This window comes from Sitodiplosis mosellana, unplaced genomic scaffold (genome assembly GCF_009176505.1).
Source record: "Sitodiplosis mosellana isolate CC-2019 unplaced genomic scaffold, AAFC_SMos_1.0 Smas_scaffold_1, whole genome shotgun sequence".
In the NCBI taxonomy this organism is placed as follows: Eukaryota; Metazoa; Arthropoda; class Insecta; order Diptera; family Cecidomyiidae; genus Sitodiplosis; species Sitodiplosis mosellana.
Window position 1 is genome coordinate 4,818,363 of NW_022595244.1, and position 24,229 is coordinate 4,842,591.

Sequence of the window (24,229 nt, forward strand, 5' to 3'; positions counted from 1 at the left end):
GTTGTTTTCTTTAATGGCACTTCAGTAAAAAAAAAATACCCTCAGCTGATGTTGATTGAGTTGGCGTTGATATATATGTTTGTGCATCAATTTGAAACGCATGCTTATATTTTATATATATAAATGGTTGTGCTACCTATGTGGTTTGTAAACAATATTCATAACCTAATATGTGAAACGAATGACACGCTGTCAGGACGTATAGAATGCGCTGCCGGTTGATGTGTCTGATTGAAATTGATTGCTGTTTCATCGTATATTTCAAGCGTAAATTCAGAGCTTTGAGTGAACACTGAACAGTCAGCGAGTGAATTTGAATGAATTTTGCAAGTGCGCTTTTTCAAGTTCATATTGATCGAATAGTAACTGTTGATGTATTTTTACACACTTCTCTTGGTTGCTGGTCGTTTTCATCTCATTCCATGATTGGTCAAAATGAAATTACATTTAATGGAAGGGGAACAAAATTTATAGCCTGCAGCCAACTTAACGATTTATATCGTTTTCAAATTGCATGTAAAAGATGTTAAATTTCTTGGTTTAAGCTGATCAGCTGTTCTTCGAAGAAAAAGACAAAAAATCGAAAATAATTCTTGTTTTTGATTTTAACTTTCGATTCAGTTGAAATCGTTGCAAAGTGCACTTTTATCATCGACGCGAAATGTTTCTGTGTTTTTGTGAGAGCTTGAATATATCTGTTCACACTGTCGTTTTTGTATAATTTATGACCATTAGTAGCGATCAACTACAACTGTCAGTAGATGTTCTTTTTTCAATGGGTGTTTCTCAACTTCAGCTCAAATTTTGACGATTTCGTTTAGTTTTGTTTCAAGTTTGCGATGGATCAATGGTTTTAACATTTAGTTCGCATTAACAAAGCTTCTCGAACGAAAGACGGTATGAACAAAAGTCCATACCATTCACCGTTGCTTCAAATTCGAACATTTTAAGCTAAGGTTTAGTACTACAGTAGGACCACAGAAATTGATGAAAGATTTATGGGTGGTCATGTGACTTTATTATTTTTGAATGGAATCTTCGGCCACTGCATTATCGTATCCTCTGTATAAGCTGGTTCAAAATCCACAGCGTCAGAAAAAAACTTTTCGAAGAATTGTGAGAATCACTGGCAAATATTATAAAGAAACAACACTTAAAAGTCTTCAAACGATTACTTATCTAATCAATTGTGTACTATGCTATTGCATAAACAGAAAAAATTGAATCGAATTTCTTGTCATCGTATGCTTGGGTATGTGTGTGTAACTGTCACGTGTTTTAGTAAACACAAATTGTGTCTCATCCGTTATTCAATAAAATGTTATCACAGGTACGAGTCGCTAGGTGGCGCTGGTTGTGCACAATGTCTTAGCTGTTATATTGTGAATAAAATAAACACTAAACACATGACAAGACAATTTTTTATTGATATAATTAATGACTTTAGATTGATTTTAAAGTGGTTGAATCATATCTGTTTCAACACACATATGAATTCTTCTAACTTGATTCGTATTTTGTGTTGAAACAGCTGCGCAATAATAATATAGACAATATATGTTCTGAACCAATCTACATCAAGACTGACTGAAAAGATTGTCTACAATCAGTTCACAAGCGTGTTTCAAACGAATAACAACGTGTAATATCACAGTCAAGTTCAATAAAGACAATAAATCAAACACAGAATGTTTTTGATAGCGCTCTTGTTAGGCGCTTTGACTCTGTTCTACATTTGGTTGAAGTGGAACTATTCCTACTGGAAACGAAACAATGTACCAGGACCAGAACCAACCTATTTTGTTGGCAATGTTGGCAGCACCCTGAATATGTCCGAAAATTTCGGTATTGTTGCTTCTAATTGGTACAAGTGAGTGATAAATCAATTAATTTCTTTCATTTGAAATGTATTTAAAACAACATTTTATATAATCGATCGAAAATGATGAATTTTTTCATATAGAACTTATTCGGAACCGTATGTTGGCTATTATAAAATGTTGAGACCAGCCATCGTCCTGAGAGATCCAGATCTCATTAGGGAGGTTTTGATAACGAATTTCAACAGTTTCCGTAATAATGACGTTAATATTAGCAAACGATTTGATCCGTTATCTGCCACGAATCCTTTTGCCAATCAGGATGATGAATGGAAAGAATCACGCAAAACCATTTCACCCATGTTTTCTCAAAGCAAAGTAATTCAAACAAAACAACTCAGCGATGCACGTTACCATAATTCTGGCCGTAACACAACACATTTCACCAGTTGCGGCTTCGGTCATAAATTCGTTGGTGCGAATACGGTTTACCAGTTACAACGTCTGTGCAAAGCGCCCGACTTCTTGCGAAGTGATGCGTTGTCTCAGTTTGTGCGCTATTCATAGACTTTGTAACTGGTAAACCGTACTCGCACTGTATTCGCACCAACGAATGTATGACTGAATATGCCTCAACTGGTGACTATGAACCTGCCTATTAACTGATGACTTGCATCGCTTAGATTTGCTATAAGAATCATGAAAGCAAATAAAATAAAAATTCTATTTTTATGTTAGCTTAAAGGGATATTACCAATGATGAACGAAGTGGGAGCTGATTTTGTCAAATTCATTAAATCACACCCATCTGACACCGATTTCAATGCAAAAGAAGTAAATGAAATGAACAAATTACGAAAAAAATACGTTTCAAATTTAATAAAAATTGTATCATAATTTATGCATCATTTTAGCTTTCGAATCGATTTACAACCGAGAATGTGATAAAATCCACATTTAGTATTGAACCGGGTTGCTTCAAAAAGGAAGAACAAAATGAATTCTTGAAAGCTGGTGAAGATTTATTCAAACCAACATTTTGGGTTGGTTAGAAATTTTTGGCCATTCCATTTTTACCGAAATGGGCTTTTGATCTAATACCAGTGTCGTAAGTTTTAATTTTTATTTCATTTAAATCCCAAAAACTTGATAAATTAAATATTGATATCTTTCAGTTTTGTACCTCCATCAATGGATCGGTGGTTTAGGAAGCTAGTTCAAACAAACAAAAACTCGCGCTCGAAAGATTATCAGAGCAACGACCTATTCCAAACATTGCTTCAAATTCAAGAAAAGCATAGTAAGCTATTTGGTTATCGTTTCAGTGAACATTTAAGACTCAATTAACTCTTTTGTTATTGCTTCAGAACTCGACGAAATATTTTTGGCAGGTCATTCGCTTTCTCTATTTTTCGATGGAACGGAAACATCAGCAACGGCTCTCTCATACGCTTTGTACGAACTGGGCCGAAATCCACAGTGCCAAGAGAAGCTTCACGAAGAAATTGTGAGAATAACAGCTAAATACGATGGCAAAATCACTTACGAAGTGCTTCAAGAGATGATTTATCTTGAAGGAGTAATACTTGAATCATCACGGATTCATCCCGCTGGATTGGTTTTAGGGAAAGTGTGCACACAACCATATACACTTCCAAAAACATCGAAACAAACGAAATCAGTCACCATCGCACCAGGAACAGTTGTAAATATTCCCATCCTTGGATTACATATGTAAGAATGACAAATCATAAATCCTATTCAAATGTAATGGTTGAATAATTAATCTTAATCAAACGAATCCTCGTTTTAAAGGGATCCAAAATACTATCCAAACCCAAAGGAGTTCATACCGGATCGCTTCAATGAGGAAGAGCAACGAAATCGACACAAAGGCACATTTCTGACGTTCGGAGAGGGGCCAAGAATTTGTCTGGGCATGCGATTTGCCATGCTCCAAACCAAAGTCGCATTAGCCTACATCACTTTGAATTTCCGTATCAAAGTATCACCAAGACACAAACCAATCGTACTTGATCCGAAATCACCTTTATCATATCCAATAGACGGCATTTTACTCCAAATAGAACCACGTTAACCAATTTTCTAACACAAAGCTGAGTGAAATAAAAAGTTAGCCGATCGATTGATTATTTAAACAAATTAGCAAATAAATGAAAATCGTATAAAAAAACGAAGTAGATTTGATGACGTAAATGGCTTGATTGATTAAGCTCGCGGTCTTAGTGAGTCAAAAACGACATTGACCCTCTCGACGTGGTTAGCTTGAAACTGTCATAGTACACGGGCACTTTCGATGCTTGGGTATGTGTGTGTAACTGTCACGTGTTTTTGTAAACACAAATTGTGTCTCATCCGTTATTCAATAAAATGTTATCACAGGTACGAGTCGCTAGGTGGCGCTGGTTGTGCACAATGTCTTAGCTGTTATATTGTGAATAAAATAAACACTAAACACATGACAAGACAAATTTTTTATTGATATAATTCATGACTTTAGATTGATTTTAAAGTGGTTGAATTATATCTGTTTCAACACACATATGAATGCTTCTAACTTGATTCGTATTTTGTGTTGAAACAGCTGCTCAATAATAATATAGACAATATATGTTCTGAACCAATCTACATCAAGACTGACTGAAAAGATTGTCTACAATCAGTTCACAAGCGTGTTTCAAACGAATAACAACGTGTAATATCACAGTCAAGTTCAATAAAGACAATAAATCAAACACAGAATGTTTTTGATTGCGCTGTTGTTAGGCGCTTTGACTCTGTTCTACATTTGGTTGAAGTGGAACTATTCCTACTGGAAACGAAACAATGTGCCTGGTCCAGAGCCAAGATTTTTTGTTGGAAATCTTGGAAGCGCATTAAACTTATCTGAACATCTTGGAGTCGTAACTGCGGATTGGTATAAGTAAGTTCAAAGTAAAGGGTGTCCCAATAGGGACGCAAAAAGTTTTTCAATAGGGATTTCATGATGGATGCCCCGATCTGACAAACTGGAATGTCAGTTTGAAGCGTCCATCTATACCATTTATAACCATGTCAAGATTAAGTGAAGATCAACGCGTTCAAGTCGTTAAATCCCATTACGAAAATGGGTCTATTTTACAAAATACGTTTCGTGCAATTCGTGAATTTTTCGGCCGAAATAATCGACCAAATGTGTCCACCATCAGTCGCCTGGTGCAGAAATTTGAGCGTACTGGCTCTGTTTTAGACGATCAACCATCAACCCGTATGCGAACGGCCCGCTCGCACGAAAATATTGCTGCTGTGAGTGAAAGTGTGGAGGACGAGCCAAGAACCTCGGTTCGTCGACGTTCTCAACAAGTTGGCCTCTCTAGGATGACCACATGGCGTATTCTCACCAAAGACTTGGGTCTACACGCTTATAAGATTGTCCTCACTCAAGAACTTGAACCGATGGACCACGGAAAACGAAGAGATTTCGTCGAATGGGTCAAAGGAAAAGAGGCCGCGGACGCCGATTTTTTGAAGAAAGTGATCTTTTCGGATGAGGCTCATTTTCACTTGAATGGGTATGTGAATCGTCAAAATTGTCGATTCTGGGGAAGCGAAAATCCAAGAGAAACTGAAGAAGTGTCAGCTCATCCAGCTCGTTGCACTGTTTGGTGCGGTTAATGGGCCGGCGGCATCATCGGGCCGTATTTCTTCGAAAATGATGATGGTCGAGCCGTTTCCATCAATGGCGAGCGATATCGTGAGATGTTGCAGTATTTTTTTTGGTCGGAAATTGAAGGCATGGACTTATCCGACATGTGGTTTCAACAAGACGGCGCCAGACCTTACACAACACCTGAAACATTAGCGGTAATCGAAGAACGTTTTCCAAATCGCATCATTTCTCAAAAGGCCGAAGTGGAATGGCCGCCTCGTTCGTGCGATTTAACGCCATTGGACTATTTTCTTTGGGGCTACGTCAAGGATAAAGTCTATGCCAACAAACCAAGCACCATTGCCGAGCTGAAAATTGAAATCAGACGTGTCATAGCCACCGTAAATGTGCCATTACTCGAATCTGTAATTGAAAATTTGGGCAAGCGGCTGAAGGTCTGTGAAAAGAGCCGTGGTGGACATTTGCACGATATTCTTTTTCATACATAAATGGTAAAGACCAAACTACAACATACAATAAAGATTTGGAAAATTGGAAACTATTTTCATTGTTTTTTTTATAATTACTTTTTTGCGTTGCTATTGGGACACCCTTTAGTAAGGACATTCATTAAAAAAAGAAGCAACATATAATAATTTCATTTTTTTCTCGTACAAAGTAATTTTCCGAATGAACCGTACATTGGGTACTTTAAAATGTTGCAACCGGCCATTTTATTACGCGACCCAGACCTCATCAAAGATGTTGAAATAACGAACTTCAACAGTTTCCGCAATAATGACGCTAGTATTAGCAAACGATTTGATCCATTATCAGCTACGAATCCCTTCTTCAACGAAGATGATGAATGGAGAGAAGGACGCAAAACGATTTCGCCAATGTTTTCTCAAAGCAAAGTAAAGACTAACAAAATTGCTGAAAATATTGACAACAAACATACACTCTTTCTTATTTTTAGCTGAAAGGTGTTTTGCCAGTGATGAACGAAGTGGGTGCAGATTTGGTCAAATTTATTAAATCACATCCAGTGGACACTGACTTCAATGCAAAAGATGTAAAAAAAATTTGTCTCATATTTGAATGCTTGAGCGCCAAAGAGTATGCAAAAAAGTACATGTGTTTTTTATCTCACTTCGAAATATTCCAAATTTAAGATGCTCTTTTGCGCTCATGCATTCATTTATTGAGTCAATTTCATCATTATATTATGTTTCAGGTTTCGACACGATTTACTACAGAGAATGTGATAAAATCAACATTCAGTATCGAACCGAAATGTTTCGAAAACGGGGAACAGAATGAATTCTTGACAGCTGGAAAACAAATATTCGAGCCATCCTTTTTGGCCGGTTTAAAATTTCTGGCCATTCCATTTTTGCCAAAATGGGCATTTGAACTGATTCCGGTGTCGTGAGTGTGATTTGCTCCATTGAATGAACCAATACAATGGTTTAAACTGAATTCACATGGGAATGAACGTTTTTTTTAGTTTCGTCCCGCCTGCAATGGATAAATGGTTCAGAAGTTTAGTTCGTACAAACAAAAATTCTCGCTCAACAGATTTTCAGAGCAACGACCTATTCCAAACATTGCTTCAAATTCAAGAAAAGCATAGTAAGCTATTTGGTTATCGTTTCAGTGAACATTTAAGACTCAATTGACTCTTTTGTTATTGCTTCAGAACTCGACGAAATATTTTTGGCAGGTCATACGCTTTCTCTATTTTTCGATGGAACGGAAACATCAGCAACGGCTCTCTCATACGCTTTGTACGAACTGGGCCGAAATCCACAGTGCCAAGAGAAGCTTTACGAAGAAATTGTGAGAATAACTGCCAAATACAATGGCAAAATCACTTATGAGGGGCTCCACGAGATGATTTATCTTGAAGGAGTGATACTTGAAGCGTCACGGATTCATCCGCCCGCTATGGTTTTAGGAAAAGTGTGCAATCAACATTATAAACTTCCAAAAACCTCGAAACAAACGAAATCAGTCACCATCGCACCAGGAACTGTTGTCAATATTTCCATCCTTGGATTGCATATGTAAGAATAACAAACTATAAATTCTGTTTAAATGAAATGGTTGAATAATTGTGATTTGAATCAAACGAATCCTCGTTTTATAGGGATCCAAAATACTATCCCGACCCAGAGAAGTTCATACCGGAACGCTTCAATGAGGAAGAGCAACGAAATCGACACAAAGGCACATTTTTGACGTTCGGAGAAGGTATTAATTTGTATATTGTTATTAAAAATGATTTCTAAAGAATATTTGGATATTTTTCTTAAATATTGTGTCAAATCATAAAACAGGTCCACGCATTTGCCTTGGAATGCGATTCGCTATGCTCCAACTCAAAATCGCTTTGGCCTACATCACTTTGAATTTCCATATCAAAGTATCACCAAGACACAAGCCAATCGTTATTGACCCACAAACGATTTTATCATATCCAAAAGACGGGATCTTGCTTCAATTTGATTCGCGTTAACAATTTGCACATTCATTTTGTATCATGTCTGAACCAAAAAAATTATAACTGACCAATGATATCAATTGTATAAATAGACGTTGATTAATGGAACTGACTTTGATTCATTTGGCGCCTTTTCGTTTTGAAGTGAAATGGAATAAATTGATATGATGTTTTTTAAATGCGATCTCATGCAATTTGAATCGTAATCAGAATGAATAAATACAAATAACCTTGAAAACTGTATCTGAAATAGAACTTTTTTTGCTCATTATCAGACAAATAGGACAAAAAGTTTGAATTAAGGTTCGGTGTAAACATTCACTGTGAATCGAACTGTGGTAAATCGCAGAATATATTTCATTTTATTCACAACAGCCAATTAGTGCAGTAAATCTGCACATAATTAGAACTTTGAAATAACTTGAAAAAGTTGTCTTACAAAAAACAACCTGAAAATATCAATTAAAATTAGCGCGACAGGGTAGTTTATGGAAAGTCGGAATGAGAAGTTACCGTTTTTTTCATCTTCTTCTGTTGGGTTGACAAAAACATTGTTAATTGAAACTTTTCCGCATTTTGCTGCAGTGTGATTTTCTTCACTCACCGAATATTAATGGGCTATATGAAAGTCGGCTAAAACGATTCATTGAAACTATCCAGACAAACAAGTTTGCCGACTGCTGAACGAGCCAGTCAGTTGCATTGGATGAACCACAAAGTGGGTCGTTTAAAATCGAGATTATTTGCGGTTTCAAATGCGTCTTGTATTGAGTTGAATGTTGTGCATGCCAGTCCAACGTAATTACAATTAATTACCCGATTCCATGTGAAACATCAATCACAACTTAAATGATGTTCAAGCAGACTTTCCAATTTACTTTGAGATTTATTAGTCTCACATTGATGTCCGGTGTGCTGTTTTCAATTGTGTTTTGCTGGCACAGTCACAAACTAGAATTTCTAATGATCGTTAACTGTGCACAATGGTGAAGGTCTTGAGTGTTTATTCATCAAATCCATGACATTGATTCATTTTGTTGCATTGATGTAGAAGTTGTGTGCATTCATGAGGCTGAGAGAATTAGTGAAAATTCCGAAAGCAAAGACGCATTGTCGGCAAAATAGCCAGACATCCTTGCAGACGCTTAAGTTACTTAAACATTGGACCTTTTTCTTTGCTCCAAATCAATCAATTTGTTGCGTGTTTTCTGCATGCAGTATTTAAAAAGAATTATATCGCATTTGCTGTTTATTTGATGTTAAAGGAAAATCACCGAAGCAAATTCCCATTCAATCGAGTGTCGCCGTCTTTTTTTTCTCCCTCTAAATGTTCTTTACATGCGAAAATTGTGTGAGATTTCGTTTACCATTTGGTGGTTACCACTCAACAATCAAATGATGCATGAGAATGAGAGAGAGAGAAAGAGATCGTATAATATTTTAAATGGAAAAGCGGTATTCATTTTCATCGTCTGCTTGGTTGCAGAACTACGAGCGCAAAAAAATGACGTGTCACACAGTGATGGCATCGACAACAAAGAGTATATTTCGGATAATTTATTTTTGCCAAATTGAATGAAAACCAGGCCCGTATCGTACTTTTTTGCCAGAAAATGGTGATTCCAGTTTACCAAGTGATAGCTTGCCCCAAAAAACACTTATTTTGAAAAAAAATCTAGGGTGCTTTTGGAAGTTTACGGAGTGGAGTTATGGGGCAAAAAGGCCAAAAATCACAAAAAATCAAAGTGGTCCGATTTCGATGAAAATTGGTACACTGGATAAGTGAGAAAATAGAAGAACTTTGGCACTAAAACTGGTCTAAAAAACTGGTCCGCACTGGTCCAAAATGTCAAAATAAATGTATACTCCGTAAACTTTCAAAAGCGCACCCAGATTTTTTTTCAAAATAAGGGTTTTTTTGGGGCAAGCTATCACTTGGTAAACTGAAATCACCATTTTCTGGCAAAAAAGCACGGTACGGGCCTGATGAAAACGCCCGAATCGAAGAACAAAAATGTTTGCGAGCGGTGTGATAAATAACAATATAAAAATGTCTGTATGGAGTAGATGCGCTCCAGACAATTTCCGTAGAAAAACATTTCGATTTCATTGAAGCTTCAGATTTCATGCAGAAACGATTGGAAAACTTATCTCATAAAAAATCATCATTCAATTTCGAGTTGTGGTCTTTTTGTTGTTGCTATAGCATTCGGCTTTTTTTTCCATCTGATGCGATGGCATTCAAAAAAATATGGTGACAGAGACGATGAAAAGAGCATGTGTACACTTAAAATGATTTGCATGGTTTATTCTTCTCTCGATTGAATATTTTCCATTTGATTTGTGAGTCATGTTGTTCAATCGAAGTCAGAGTTGCCGAATTATTCAATCAAACCCATGCTCAAGGCGAATTGAACGAAAAAAGGGATTTAGCGCAAACCGAAATGGAACTCTTGAGTGCAACACAAATGAGCCTTTCGGAAACTGATGATTATTATGATCCGATTCTTTCATCGATTCCAACACGTTTGAAAATTATTTAAGCACATTCCAACTGACAATCCTTTATTCGCCCAATCAAAACCACAACCGAGCGTATTGTCTGCGTGATTTTGCCCGAAGCGATTCACATCATTTGTTTCGATTGATTGCTCAGTTCATGCTTGCGATCGCATTCGATTTCGATCCACTTGAATCGGACTGGATTGTAATTTTGCAATGAAAATGGCCCACCGCCGCATCGTACACATTGTGACCTCGACTGATTCACATGCTAATTCTGCCGCCGTTTCCATTATTTACATCGTTGAAAACCAATCAAAAATGTAAAACATAATGTCTTGGTGGCGTCGATAGATCTTTGAAGGCGATAAATATTCGGAGTCTTTAACGATTTATTACCAGAACATTTGAGTTATTACACCTAAATGTGTTCAGGTGGCGTTCATAAAGTCAAAAACTTATTCCATACATAAATGGAATAAGCGATGTAGACAAAAGAAACCAAAAATAAAATGCTTGTCATGTCGATTTTCGTTGCGTTGGTAGCAACACACAATGAATCTATAGAGGATGGCACAGCTTTAGACGCAAACAAATCAAACAAACATTTGATGAAAAAGTACTGGTAAACAAGCCAACGAAATCGAAAATGCCAATGAAAAGGTGTGACAGTTCGCAAAACACCATTGTCGTCAACATGTGCAGTTGACGACATAAGCCGTGTACAATGATAGAAGCGACGAAAAAAAAAACCATCTTATTCAAACCAATATGATTGAATGGTTGAATTTGTTTTTTTTCTGTGGTATAAAAGTCGTCTGATCCTTTAGATAACCTTGACATTAGAATGTTGTCTCTGAGTTAACTGCAAACCTTTTTTCGAATCGGAGACATTACGCGTGACAAGGGAAACCAATCCGCTCAAACAGTTTCCACGTCTGGATAATTGAGGAACAGATTGAAAATAACAAAAAAACACGATTTAATACACGTGATGTGTGGACAATCGTAACCAATGTAACTTTACTTCACTATCAACTGAATTGTGATTCACATGTTGAAAATTTTGCTTCATTTATTTTTAGCAACAAAAATTGGGTCAACAAAAGAGTTTAACATTTTTTTCAGATACAAACAGTACAACTGTACCACCAAAAAAACAGTCAATAGCATGGACAATATAAAAAATGTTTCCTCACATTGTTGGATGTGAAAATGTGCATGTAATTCTTCTTGCTCGAGTGTGTATTGAACACGTTGTTCCGCCCGTGAATGGTCATACACTTTTAGTTACCACAAATGACTGTTTTGTTGTTTAAATTGTGAACGCCCGTACAATCCCTATTGTTTGACCAATGAATGGTCGTGTCGTACTCGGCATATTTTAACTGAAAGTGCTATTTTGTTCAACACATAAAGTTTTCTGTTATTATACGTTTAACCGCGGCCTCATAATTGTCTGAACTTTCTATGATTTTGAACCTGCATTTGAAGGTTATTGTATAGGTTTTCACTTGATGAACAAGTTATTATATTAGCTTAATTGATCGGTTTCCCGGAAAATGTCAAACAAAAGTACGAAACTAATTGGGGAATATGATTATATTAATCATATTGATATCATTATATTGTATGCTTGTTGAATATAATGAAAGACTGCCATTGACAGTTCAGCGGATATAATTTGAAAATTGTTTAAAGCACATGCTAAATGGTTAAAACTTTCCTTTTCAGGGTACAGCAATACGTATGTTAATAAAAGGTATTCACTGCTCTACTGATTATCTTTCAATTTGAATAAAGGAGTATTCAATGACTGAAAGTCAAGATTAAAGCGAATCACATCATTAATTGATATCAATTTGCGAACCCTCTTTAACATGTCAGATTCAATATTAATTCGATTTAGCTCATTTCTAATTGGGAAAAGCTTAAGCTTTTTTTTTCATTGTTTTTGATTACGAGTAGCTGAAATGAGATATCGAAAATTATCTTCAGCAATTTTGTAGACCACTACTAATACTACAACTTATCTGAAGACACTTTTCGGATATCTCATTTCAGTTACTCGATATTCATGTCTAGAAAAAGGCTGAAAATTGCTTTACGATTGATGACATACAACATATCAAGGGGAAAAAAACTTAAAAAACTCGTGTGTGTTCATACGGATTCGTTGTAATGACAACGCATAATCAGCAATACACAAAAATCTATCATTTTATAGCCGTAGAGCGCATGCACCTGTGTACTTGTGATACACATATGCATGCACTCTCCGACTACACATCCGTTGACGTTGCGCTAATTAGGACAATAGCCTAATTAGTCGCAACATCATGCGCATCCACTCAGTCACAACACAAACTTCGACAAGTCAACTGCATAAAGAGTATTGCACATCAACAGACATCAAGTAACCGTGTTTATTCTCATTAATGTATAATACTTCTTTTTCCTCGCTATCGTTTACAATCGTTTCTGAGGAGATTTCCAAAATTCCGCAGTTGTAAATTTCCAAAAGTGATCAGTAAAAATTAGCCACACATATTCACCACGAAATCGAAATGTCAAGTTGACAGTGTCACAAACAGTGTGCTCAGATGCTAGCTCAAACAGCTGTCAAATGAACTCTGAAATATCTGTCAAAACTATGTGTAGCTTTGATCATATCTATTTATATCTAAGTTTGTTTGAATTTTGAAAAACAAAATAAAATCTATTATTTTTATTAAATTTTCAAAAGCACCGTCAGACTCTAGATTGTACTTCGATATTTGCATTGCAAATCAACAAAAATCAAATGCTTATTTCAAACGATCGCCAATTTTTGATAGAAATCAAATAATATCGAAGTGAATTTCTCAAGCTCAAGTGATGTTTTTTGCCACGAGCTCCTAATTCTTACTGAAAATACGGTTTTATTTACGCGGTCTTATCAATTCCAATTATCTCGGCCTATCATTATCTTCATTGCTTGTTAATATTGAAGATAATATGTAAAAAAAAGCGTCAATGTTATCAAATACGTAGAATTGAACAGAACTACGTGTTAAGTTATTAAAATGATTACAACAACAATTATCATTGGCTGATTAGAAATCGATGTTGACAGATTATTGCATGCTTCAAAATAGCAAAGATGAGTCAATGAAATTTGATTTCTTATTTGCATAAGTAGTCAACAATACTCAACAAACACAATTATAATTTGCATAAACAACTGAAGCGATCCTGTGTATTAATCAGTGGTTTTCGAAACATAAATAAGTTGTGATAACATTTTGTTCAATAAAAAATTCCCACATTTTAATCAAACGATTAATACGAATTTTCAAGTACTATCGGTTGTTGTAGATAGCTCAGTAAATAGTTGGAAGTTGACGGTCGACTTCGATTTTAAAAATTGAAAGAATTTTGAGCACAGAAAAGAATCAGAAATTCATTTAATACATTGTCAACTGAGAAATTTGGCACAACAATTTACGAAATGGTGAACCAAGTATTCAAAAAAGAATTGAGATTGCACAATTGTGGTTTTAGTCATGATCCTGTGGATTCGTTGATGCGTTCACAATGGCAATCAACGTCCAAAAATGTATTTTATTTGATCTATCGATGGCTAGTTGCAATCTTTGTTGTGGCAGTGGTGGGCATTGCATTAGAAGCTCACCTCCGTAAATATACTATGGGCACATTCTTTGTATATTTAACGCGTTGGGGCATCACAACCAATATGATAGTCGGTGTTTACGGTGCAGTGTTAGTTACAATATGGCATTTCCACACAGACTACCAAGGTAATTTATTATCATTTCCGAAAAATGATTGATATCACCTGTTTTATTGGGATATTTTATCGTACAGAACGTATCCTGAAAAACAAGAGAATGCCAACTTCGTTCAAAATCTACTGGGCACTACATAATATTGCATTGGTAACGTCATTTGTAATAACAATAGTTTATTGGTCAGTACTACATGGTGAGTTAGTTTATCGTTGGTTCTGTTATCACTCTTCATGAAAATAAATATTTGCCGAATTCAAATCCAGCATTAATATGAGTCAAATTTTTTCTTCTTTTTCAGTCAATAAGAAACGCGTCGATCTACCCAATATTTTATCACACGCAATGAATTCAGTCATTATGTTCATTGATATCCTTATCGTGGCTTATCCGATGAGATTGTACCATGTTATTCAGCCACTTTGCTTTGGAGTTTGTTTTGGAGTCTTTTCGTATATATATCATTTGTGCGGTGGAGTCAACCAGTGAGTCCAACATATAGAATTTGTAACAGTATCAAAAACTGAAGATTCTTCATTTTTTCAGACACGGAGCACATTTTATTTATCCGGTATTGAATTGGGCCAAACCAGGAAAGGCATTAATTACTGTGACCAGTGTATTACTTTTAGTCATTATCATGCATATGATTCTCTTTTGCGTTTACAAACTGCGCGTATCCACTCAACGACGGCTATACAGAACGGCATCTCTACCAAAGGACGAATCACAAACATTTTCAAGTTCGAGTTTGGACAGTTATCTATGAATTCAGTGGGTTGTAGTAAGTTGCACTGAGTTTTTGTGAGTTTTATGTGCATTCGTTTGAGTTTAGTTTACTCACTCAGAAAGGAATTAGTACGATTCACATATACCAATGGTGATCTGTCAAATTACCATCATTACTATTGGCGAGAGTGGCGATTTTGTATGTATTGTATCTGCTCGAGCAGATCTGCTGTGCGATATTACTATGTAACAAAGTGGTATTGGTTGTAATATGACCATACTACTACCGATACATTTTTGTGACATAGTAATATCGCACAGCAGAGCAGATACAATACATACAAAATCGCCACTATCGCCAATAGTAATGATGGTAATTTGACAGATCACCATTGGTATATGTGAATCGTATTAATTCCGTTCTGAGTGAGTACTGACAACTGGTGGCGTGCAAAGTAGGAGGCAAATGAGGCAAATGCCTAGGGCGACAGTTTGAAAATTTGTAGGGAGAAAAATTCGTGAGCGTAGCGAGCTAAAAAAAATAGGGAGAAGAATTCGCTTGCGATGCGAGTGGAGAGAAGAATTCTACCCAAAAAATAACATCATCAGTCCATGAACAATTCAGAAATCAATAATATTTAACACACTTTTTCAGCGTAGTCGCCGAACGAATGATGAATTTGTTTTGTTGTATAAACTCTCTCTCTCTTTCTGTGTGTGTTTAGTTACTGTTTTCGCTGCCCAAAATGATTACGCTGACTTTTTTTCACGCGATTTAGATTTTTGTGATGTCAACAAAAATGCAATCAAGACAAAAATGCAATCGTCGATATTTCAATGGCCGTCATTTTGCGACGCTCGCTTGCGTTCGCTCTGTTATATGTGTGAAGCAATTCGAACGAGCGTCGTAAGACGGCTATTGAAATATCGTATACTGCGGCAACGCAAGCAGAAAATTATCGCGCTAAATTTATGCGATAACTGCCTTATGCGATGTCGTATTCATGCGTTTTGGACTCATTGAAAAATACCGAATCAATCGAAACAAATACAGCCGAATCAATTTATAGCGAGTAAGTACTTTTGCTTAAAAATTTAGGGGCGACATTTTGAAAATTTGCCTCAGGTGACAGAATTACTTTGCATGCCGCCGGGCACTGCCAACCACAAAAAATCAATCAACACAACCGATTTAAATCACAACATTCAATTATTAATTCTCGAATCTATTTATTTTTCTAAAATAAAATTACAATTAAAAATAAATAATATATTCGAAAATCGTGTCTCCCATTGAACAATTTGAAAGTGAACAGGTTTGTATACAAGAACTTGTTTCTTGGGTAGTCAACAGCATGCAATTATACGATTCATATACCAAAGCAATAAGAACAATCTGAGTAGCTGTATCAAATTTACAAAATTATTGCAACTATCGGGTGCCGACCACCTTCCTATCCATATTGATGAAGTGCTGGCGTCACAATGCTAAAAAATTTATCGATGGGAGATGATCAGCGAGATAGCTCTATAAATCTCTTAATATGGTGCATATCATTGACTGTGTGTTTGAAACTTTTGCTTGGGATTCAGTTCATTTGGATTAATCATTGTATACGTGTAACGTTTGAGTCTGCTCATATGAAACTTGAAATACTTATCACAGATGAATATGCATCTGATGAAAACAAAAGTTTGATTACAAATTCCATCATAGTCACGTATGACTTTTTTTTTATTCCCGGTTTTCTAACATCAAACCAGACTGATCAAATTTAGCGGTATTAGTATATAGATTTCTAAGTAGTGTTTGCATATATGTGTGCCTTTATAAAGTTGAATCATGTAATGTAGGCTGCAGTTGAGAGTTAGTTGTCGAGTAGTTAATTTAATATTTAGTTGAATACATTGGTCGAAATAGCACAGTCTTTAATATTGGTGCTGCCTCCTATAGACAAACAGATTGATACAGTAATTGAACGCAGCTGTTAAACGTAGCTCGATTACTGAACATCTGCCAATCAACGGTTGCAAAACGTAAACAATCTGTGAATGAATTCTGCACTCTTATTGACGAATCAGCTGGTTGCATTGATAAATGTGAATATTTTGGACGTGAATCGACATTTTGATAGAAAAGAAGGGATCATATCTTCAGCGTGCACCATTCAAAAATTATTGTGTTAAAAATGCCTTTTAAAACGTTGCAAAAGGTGATAGTAAATGAACTGAGATTGAGTAATTGTGGTTTTGATCACGACACCGTGGATTCGTTTGTTCGTTCCCAATGGCAGTCAAAGGCGAAAAATGCATACTATTTGATCTATCGATGGCTAGTTGCTGTCGTTTTGGTAGCAACGGTGATAATTTCATTGTATTCACACCTCCAGGAGAGCAGTTTTAGCTTATTCTTCATATATTTAACGCGTTGGGGCATCATACTCAATATGATTGTCGGTATATTGGGCGCGGTGTTAGTTACTAATTGGCACATTGGCTACCATGGTAATCAATTATTATTTTACCAAAAATCTTGGTATTACCTGATTTAATTTCGACATTTTAACGCACAGAAACAATTCTATACAACAAAAAAACGCCAACTTCCTTCAAAATCTACTGGGCTTTGCACAACATCGCATTAGTATCAGCTTTTGTCATAACAATAGTCTATTGGACGATACTACATGATTGTGAGTGTATATGATCATTTTACTTATTTGTGGGTATTTCCTTATCCACTTAACCAGTTCCTGTTCTTATTAAGTTGATATTGCTGTGTTATTAGTTGGAGTAATTTAATTGAAATTGGAATTGATATGTGTAAAAAAAAATTCGATTTTAGCCAAAAAGGGTCTAACTTTAGCAGGCGTCATGTCACACGCAATGAATTCGGTCATTATGTTCATTGATATTCTCATCGCGGCTTATCCGATGAGATTGTATCATGTTATTCAGCCGATTTGCTTTGGAACTTGTTTTGCCGTATTTTCATATATTTATCATTTGTGCGGTGGAGTCAACCAGTGAGTTCGAACTATTTATGAATTTATAAAATTGTCAAAAACTAAAGAATCTTCATTTTTCAGACAAGGAGAACATTTCATTTATCCGGTATTGAATTGGGCAACACCGAAAAAGGCCTTAACATATTTCGCAGCAATTAATGTACTCCTTATCATCGTCCACACGGTTCTTTTTTGCATTTACAAACTGCGCGTATTCATTCAACGAAAACTGTTCATCACGAAATTTGCAATACCGCAAACGATGGATTTAAATTGTAGCATAACTGTTGATTAAGTTTTGTTTATTTATTTATTTTGAAATCTATTTATGCGAGCGTGCCAATCAAGAAGATAATACCTGTGCCGGTATTCTGGAACACAATCCGCAAAAATCGTTCGGAATTATTTTTTTCATACATAATACCATATTGGAGTGAAAGAGAGAGATTCCACTATTTTTCAGCGTCCCACCGGAATTATTGCTCACACAATCCACTCTTTCTTGAGTTATCGAAATAATTCCGGTGGGACGCTGAAAAATAGTGGAATCTCTCTCTTTCACTCCAATATGGTCTTACGTACGAAAAAAATAATTCCGAACGATTTTGGTGGAATGACTTAGAATACCGGCACTGGGACAGAAATAAAAATATAAACAGTTGAAAATCTAAAATTGTGAAATAAATCCATCGATACTTCTGTTTCATCCGTCACTTGTATTTTAGGCGATGGCTTGGCTTGGCTTGGCTTGGATTCGATTACAGTGAAAATGTAGTCGGTGCATCTTAGGCTAGTTGTGATTAAAAAATAAATTGATTGAACATTTTTTAAGAAATACGCTACTAAAATTAACAAGTAATTTTCATTTATTGGTTTAAGACTCTTACCTAGTACTTGGCGAGGCATTCAATGCCTGGTGTGGTTGAACGAAAATGAAAGTGAGTGTAACCATTATTAAGCAATGAACGAGTTATCTTTGAGCAATAAATTAAATCCAATAAACCATTGAACGATCACAGTTTGAAGATCGCGCTTGATCAATATGAATGACGCGTGAGATAGTGAATGATAGTAAGATTGTGAATCATGAGATACTGAGATAATGGCTTAGATAATTTGCGAATATATCGGTATCACATTTACAATCTAAAACGTACCTACAGTATAGAAATTCTGGTGGATATCATTGAACCTTGATTTATGTTAATTGTGCGAGTCACCAATACTCAACAAACGCAATTGAACGTTGGACAGTAAAATAACCGAAATTAGCACGTGTAATTCGTGTATTGGTCAGGTGATGTCGAAAAATTGAAAAGTTGTGATAACATTTTATGTAATAAAAATGTCGACATTTCAACCGGATTTTCAAGTAGTGTATAAACTCAAGAACAAGGCTGACTCACTGCCGTTTGTTGTAGATAACGCAGTGGATAGTTGGCAGGTAGTAGTCGACTAGATTGTTTAACTTGATTAGATATTGTTTTAAAAATTTAAAGAGTCATGAGCACAAAAGTGTAGAATCAAGCATTCACCCAGTGCATCGTTAACTGAGAAATTTGACACATCAATTTACGAAATGGTGAGGCAAGTATTGAAAAAAGAATTGAGATTGCACAATTGTGGTTTTAGTCATGATCCTGTGGATTCGTTGGTGCGTTCGCAATGGCAATCAACGTCGAAAAATGTATTTTATTTGATCTATCGATGGCTAGTTGCAATCTTTGTTGTGGCAGTGGTGGGCATTGCATTAGAAGCTCACCCCCGTAAACATAGTGTAGGCATTTTCTTTATATATTTTACACGTTGGGGCATCACAATCAACATGATAGTCGGCGTTTACGGTGCAGTGTTAGTTACCATTTGGCATTTCCACACAGACTACCAAGGTAATTTATTATTATTTCGCAAAAATCTTGGTCAAATCATATGTTTTAATTTGGTATTTTATACAGAAAGTATTCTGAAAAACGAGAAAATGCCAACTTCGTTTAAAATCTACTGGGCACTACATAATATCGCATTGGTAACGTCATTTGTAATAACAATAGTTTATTGAACAGTTCTGCACGGTGAGTTATTGTTGCATTTTTTCCTGTATTCAGGAAAAAATATTTACTAACAAAGAGTGATATTTATTAAACTTTAATAATTAAAGTAAATATTTTCCAAATTTAACATTAATATGGATCGAATTCCTGTTTTCCAGCTTATATCAAACGCATAGATACAGCTAATATTTTATCACACGCAATGAATTCAGTCATAATGTTCATTGATATTCTTATCGTGGCTTATCCGATGAGATTGTACCATATTATTCAGCCGCTTTGCTTTGCAGCTTGTTATGGGGTGTTTTCGTATATTTATTATGTGTGTGGCGGAGTTAATGAGTGAGTTCAGAACATTGAATTTTAAACTGTGTGAAAAACTAAGGAGCATCCATTTTACAGATTCGGAAACCATTTTATTTATCCGGTATTGAACTGGGAAACGCCAGAAAAAGCACTAACTACTACCGTAGGAATTTTTATACTGCTTGTTATTGTGCACATGGCTCTCTTTTGCGTTTACAAACTGCGCGTATTCACTCAACGGTGGCTATTCACAACTGAGTTTGTATTGCCGACTACAAAAAACCAAGCAACAGAAAGAACGGAAAGAATAAATCAGTGAAAACCGAACCAAACTAGAATTGTCAATAATTAAATCTAGCATCTATTTATAATTTTATAATGAAATGATGGAGTGAAAAAAATTCGGAGTACGTATGTGGGACAATCGCGTCGTACACTGAACTTGTATTTTTAATGAGATTTTATTTATATTCATTTCATTACTTGTATCATTATGAGCGCCCGTGGAAGCAATTGATTGACACTAGGAAGCTAAATCTTTTTCAATAATTTTAATAAAAGAAAACCTTCCAATGCATTTATCAGTTCATACGCGGGATAAGATAATTCGCAACCGTTTTTCTGAGCTTCAATAGAATTTTTTTGGGGTATTACTACTATCGATAAGTAGAACAACGAAGTGATTTATAGCCAAATATTTACTACGAGGGAAATGGAGTAAGATTAAATTCAGCAAAGTCTGTCGATAAAAACGCGAAGAATGCAAATTCGTGGAATAAATTTGTGATTTACGATCATTTTTTGCGTATTTTTTATACATGTTTATACGGATAATTAATTGATTATTTCGCATTGCATAAACACTGGAAAATCTTCAGCCTAGCAAAAAGTGTCTTCAATGTTCAAGGCATCACATCTTTCTAGCTTTGATCTCCTAGTACTAGTACTACGCTTTGGCAAATTTCGTGTTCGAGTGCCTCCTTTCTGCATACAAACAAAGTAGATAGCACCAAGATAAATTCCAACGGTGAATATTAGAGCACCAATTACGCTGGCGATCTTTGAAGATGTCAATTTGGATCTGGATTCGGTTTCGTTTTTGCTCTTTTCATTATATAAATAACATGTTTTTGTTCCGTTTAGGCAATTTGTTTGCATGTTGTTGTCAAAACAAATGCGTTTTTCTAAAATATCTAAAAAAAAAAAATAGTTGGCATCAATTATCTGCACTGGAAATGGATTTTGTTCGTTCAAAAGACGCACCCGATTTTATCGTATAGCAAGTAAATTCTAACTTTAACTCATTTCCAAGGTCGCATGTCAGAAGTTGCGGATCACTAGCATTTTTCTCACAATTTTTATTGTCCGTTGAGTTGAAAGCGATCCATGATATTTGATTAGGCGTTGCAGCGTTGACTGTAATTTCTTAATTGAATAATATGTATAATTAGTTTTGGACAAGATTCCATGATTTTTTCAAATTTACCAGCTCTCACGGATGTTAACGCATACAGCAGAACGCTGAAGGTAAACCAAACCAAATATTTGTCCGACATTGTCCGTGCTTATGCCAAAAATTTCTTCACTTTCGACTTATACTTTGTGTTAAGCATTCAATTTATTTTGAAAGAATAATTTTCAAAAGCAGTGCCAACCAACAATGGCAAAGAATAACTGAGTCAAGTCAAGTAAATGCGTAATACTCACCATGCTTCTTTAATTCACACCAAGTGCTATACAAATTTTGAATATGATAAATATAAATGCTTATATGTTGTTATCTCGCATTCTAAATCACCATAATTTCACAAGAAAAATAATTGTGTGTGTGTGTGTGTGTGTGATGATTATTAGTCATAAACTTAGCAGCAGCTAGCCTTAAAACATAAGTATCGGTTTATCTTCGGTCATATCAAACTGATATTTTCAACACTCATACAGTGGTTTCTTTCCACAGATATTTTTATTCTCGAAATCCACCAGGGGGATTTGTTCACCAGCATGCAGCAATGAAATAAATCTGTATTTTCGATTTGAATGAAATCTGAGAATTGATCACCCGTCTCAAATGGTAGTTGATTTAAATTCCAAATTGACAAATAAACAAATTTCATTTCAATTTTCATTAAAATAGTGTATGAACCACAATAACTGTCGTGTTAGTTAAGATTTTTACATAAATTCAGTATATTCAAGATGATTATAACAATTTACAAATTAAATTTTGTCGTTCATGAACCGTGTTTATAGTTTAGAATCACTGCAAGGTGCAAGCAGAGAGCCAAAAGGTGTCCAAGAAACCAGTTCATCTCTTTGAAACCACAAATTAATCTCATTTTCAGCCGATTCCATTGTATGTGAGCCATGAACGACGGAACGTGCCATATCGGTGCTGAGATCACCGCGTATGGTGCCGGGTGGTGCTAAGTCAGGTCTACCTATCATGTTGCGGGTGACCTTAATCGCATTCAAACCTTCCCACACCATTGGAACAATCGGACCGGAGATCATGAATTTTACCAAATAATGATAAAATGGACGATGCGCATGCTGAATATAGTGCTGTTGAACCAATTGTTCTGAGGCCTGAAAAATCCAAATTTAAAATTTAAATTTTGAAAGAAAATCACTTAATTTCAATGAAAAACATATACCCGAACAAATTTCAATCCAACCAATTTCAATCCCTTTGATTCAAAGCGTTCGATGACTCTACCAATCAGACCTCGCTGCACGGCATCGGGTTTAAGCAGGATCAATGTCTGTTCTATTTTGTCATCTCCGAAATATGCTATACATTGGATAAGAGAAAAAAAAGAATCAACTACGTAGTGCCACTTTCACAGTTGAAGATATATTTCAAAACCGATTTTTGACTTCGAAGAAACTAATAAACTTCTGCCGATATAAACTATTTTATCGGAGATGGTTCACTAGCATTTTTTTCTCAAACAAATTGAATATTCGACACATTTCTTAATAAATCTCACAAAATGCTCTTACCTTCATCTTGGTTTTCACTCATTTTTATGGATGCAGAATCGACTTGGCTCATTTGTGGAATTGACATATTTTGGGTATATTCTGAAGCATTTGAACCAAAATCTTCAGTTTTAAGTTAATTTGCAAACGTTCACACTTGCCATCATTGCCACATTTAAAGACATTTATCTTTAGAAATAATTCTTGAAACTTACCGGTCGCTGAACATACCACAAATAATACCGTATACACAACAAAAACAGCAACTTTATGATTTTGAATTGACATTATTGCAATTTTTTTCGAAACCGTCTTGTAAATACAACTCGACTTCAGGAAAACTTCAAACTGAATGAAAAATTTTGAACCTCGTTTAAATAGCCACTTTTTGAGACCACCTAAAATGAAGGAATGCCCCTCCAGAATACTTATTTCTCATGCATAGCATTGTAGATATAGATTGGATGTAATTCACAGAAGATAAAAATACACAATTTACATACCTCCCGAATGGACTAAAAGATCATTCGCACAACGATTACCATCTTTTGTTATTTATTAAAGTATCATTTGTTGTGTTTCAACTTCCAAGACGAAGCTGTCCACCTGGCATTATCTTTTTATTCAATCTATACAGTTAAATTAAAATAATTTAATACAAGAATACTCGAAGAACATTTCATTTCTTGTGCAGACCTTGTGCAGACGTCTGCACACTCTGCATAAGGCTTGCAAGTGGTTCGCAATAAATTTTAATAAAAACTCTTCCGCAAAGCCTTTGCAGAACATTTGCTTATGTATTACGCTGAATTACGCCTGCACTAAGTCTGCATAAGTCACATTTTACTATGGAAAAGCCCCACCCATGTGGTCCATACAAGTCAAAAA

The 24,229-nt window shown here is 35.5% G+C and overlaps 7 protein-coding genes across 9 annotated transcripts; 5 read left to right on the plus strand and 2 right to left on the minus strand.

Moving 5' to 3' along the window:
* Positions 1–1,581: 1,581 nt before the first annotated feature.
* LOC129568946 (cytochrome P450 9e2-like) lies at positions 1,582–4,306 on the plus strand. 2 transcript variants are annotated; one of them, XM_055447412.1, is made up of 5 exons: positions 1,582–1,870; positions 1,964–2,198; positions 2,559–2,654; positions 2,735–2,928; positions 2,996–3,120. In XM_055447412.1, the coding sequence occupies exons 1-4, from the start codon at positions 1,689–1,691 to the stop codon at positions 2,870–2,872; spliced, it is 651 nt and encodes a 216-aa protein (XP_055303387.1). In that variant the 5' UTR covers positions 1,582–1,688; the 3' UTR covers positions 2,873–2,928; positions 2,996–3,120. The 2 variants fall into 2 exon arrangements, with proteins under 2 accessions (XP_055303387.1, XP_055303301.1); XM_055447326.1 differs by lacking the exons at positions 1,582–1,870; positions 1,964–2,198; positions 2,559–2,654 and adding exons at positions 3,188–3,554; positions 3,636–4,306 and having other exon boundaries at positions 2,789–2,928.
* A 187-nt stretch (positions 4,307–4,493) lies between these two features.
* LOC129568851 (cytochrome P450 6B1-like) lies at positions 4,494–8,218 on the plus strand. Its single transcript, XM_055447214.1, has 8 exons — positions 4,494–4,764; positions 6,149–6,386; positions 6,449–6,544; positions 6,707–6,900; positions 6,980–7,104; positions 7,172–7,538; positions 7,622–7,725; positions 7,812–8,218. The coding sequence occupies exons 1-8, from the start codon at positions 4,583–4,585 to the stop codon at positions 7,988–7,990; spliced, it is 1,485 nt and encodes a 494-aa protein (XP_055303189.1). The 5' UTR covers positions 4,494–4,582; the 3' UTR covers positions 7,991–8,218.
* Positions 8,219–12,099: 3,881 nt separating this feature from the next.
* Positions 12,100–16,267, plus strand: LOC129569081 (protein rolling stone-like). The gene is made up of 4 exons (XM_055447541.1): positions 12,100–14,277; positions 14,345–14,461; positions 14,567–14,750; positions 14,812–16,267. Exons 1-4 carry the CDS (start codon positions 13,968–13,970, stop codon positions 15,032–15,034), a joined length of 834 nt encoding a protein of 277 aa, XP_055303516.1. The 5' UTR covers positions 12,100–13,967; the 3' UTR covers positions 15,035–16,267.
* A 145-nt stretch (positions 16,268–16,412) lies between these two features.
* Positions 16,413–18,411, plus strand: LOC129569122 (protein rolling stone-like). Its single transcript, XM_055447683.1, has 4 exons — positions 16,413–17,499; positions 17,568–17,687; positions 17,840–18,020; positions 18,084–18,411. Exons 1-4 carry the CDS (start codon positions 17,184–17,186, stop codon positions 18,295–18,297), a joined length of 831 nt encoding a protein of 276 aa, XP_055303658.1. The 5' UTR covers positions 16,413–17,183; the 3' UTR covers positions 18,298–18,411.
* Positions 18,412–18,940: 529 nt separating this feature from the next.
* On the plus strand, positions 18,941–21,021 carry LOC129577771 (protein rolling stone-like). Its single transcript, XM_055465342.1, has 3 exons — positions 18,941–19,891; positions 20,212–20,395; positions 20,456–21,021. The coding sequence occupies exons 1-3, from the start codon at positions 19,582–19,584 to the stop codon at positions 20,676–20,678; spliced, it is 717 nt and encodes a 238-aa protein (XP_055321317.1). The 5' UTR covers positions 18,941–19,581; the 3' UTR covers positions 20,679–21,021.
* Positions 21,022–21,122: 101 nt separating this feature from the next.
* Positions 21,123–22,012, minus strand: LOC129569176 (uncharacterized). Of its 2 annotated transcripts, none has more exons than XM_055447812.1 (3): positions 21,846–22,012; positions 21,623–21,784; positions 21,123–21,552 (listed from the first exon to the last, which is right to left on the minus strand). In XM_055447812.1, the coding sequence occupies exons 1-3, from the start codon at positions 21,913–21,915 to the stop codon at positions 21,239–21,241; spliced, it is 546 nt and encodes a 181-aa protein (XP_055303787.1). In that variant the 5' UTR covers positions 21,916–22,012; the 3' UTR covers positions 21,123–21,238. The 2 variants fall into 2 exon arrangements, with proteins under 2 accessions (XP_055303787.1, XP_055303876.1); XM_055447901.1 differs by having other exon boundaries at positions 21,126–21,543.
* A 591-nt stretch (positions 22,013–22,603) lies between these two features.
* On the minus strand, positions 22,604–23,658 carry LOC129577781 (nucleoside diphosphate kinase-like). Its single transcript, XM_055465353.1, has 4 exons — positions 23,557–23,658; positions 23,363–23,443; positions 23,014–23,150; positions 22,604–22,945 (listed from the first exon to the last, which is right to left on the minus strand). Exons 1-4 carry the CDS (start codon positions 23,627–23,629, stop codon positions 22,604–22,606), a joined length of 633 nt encoding a protein of 210 aa, XP_055321328.1. The 5' UTR covers positions 23,630–23,658.
* Positions 23,659–24,229: the final 571 nt, after the last annotated feature.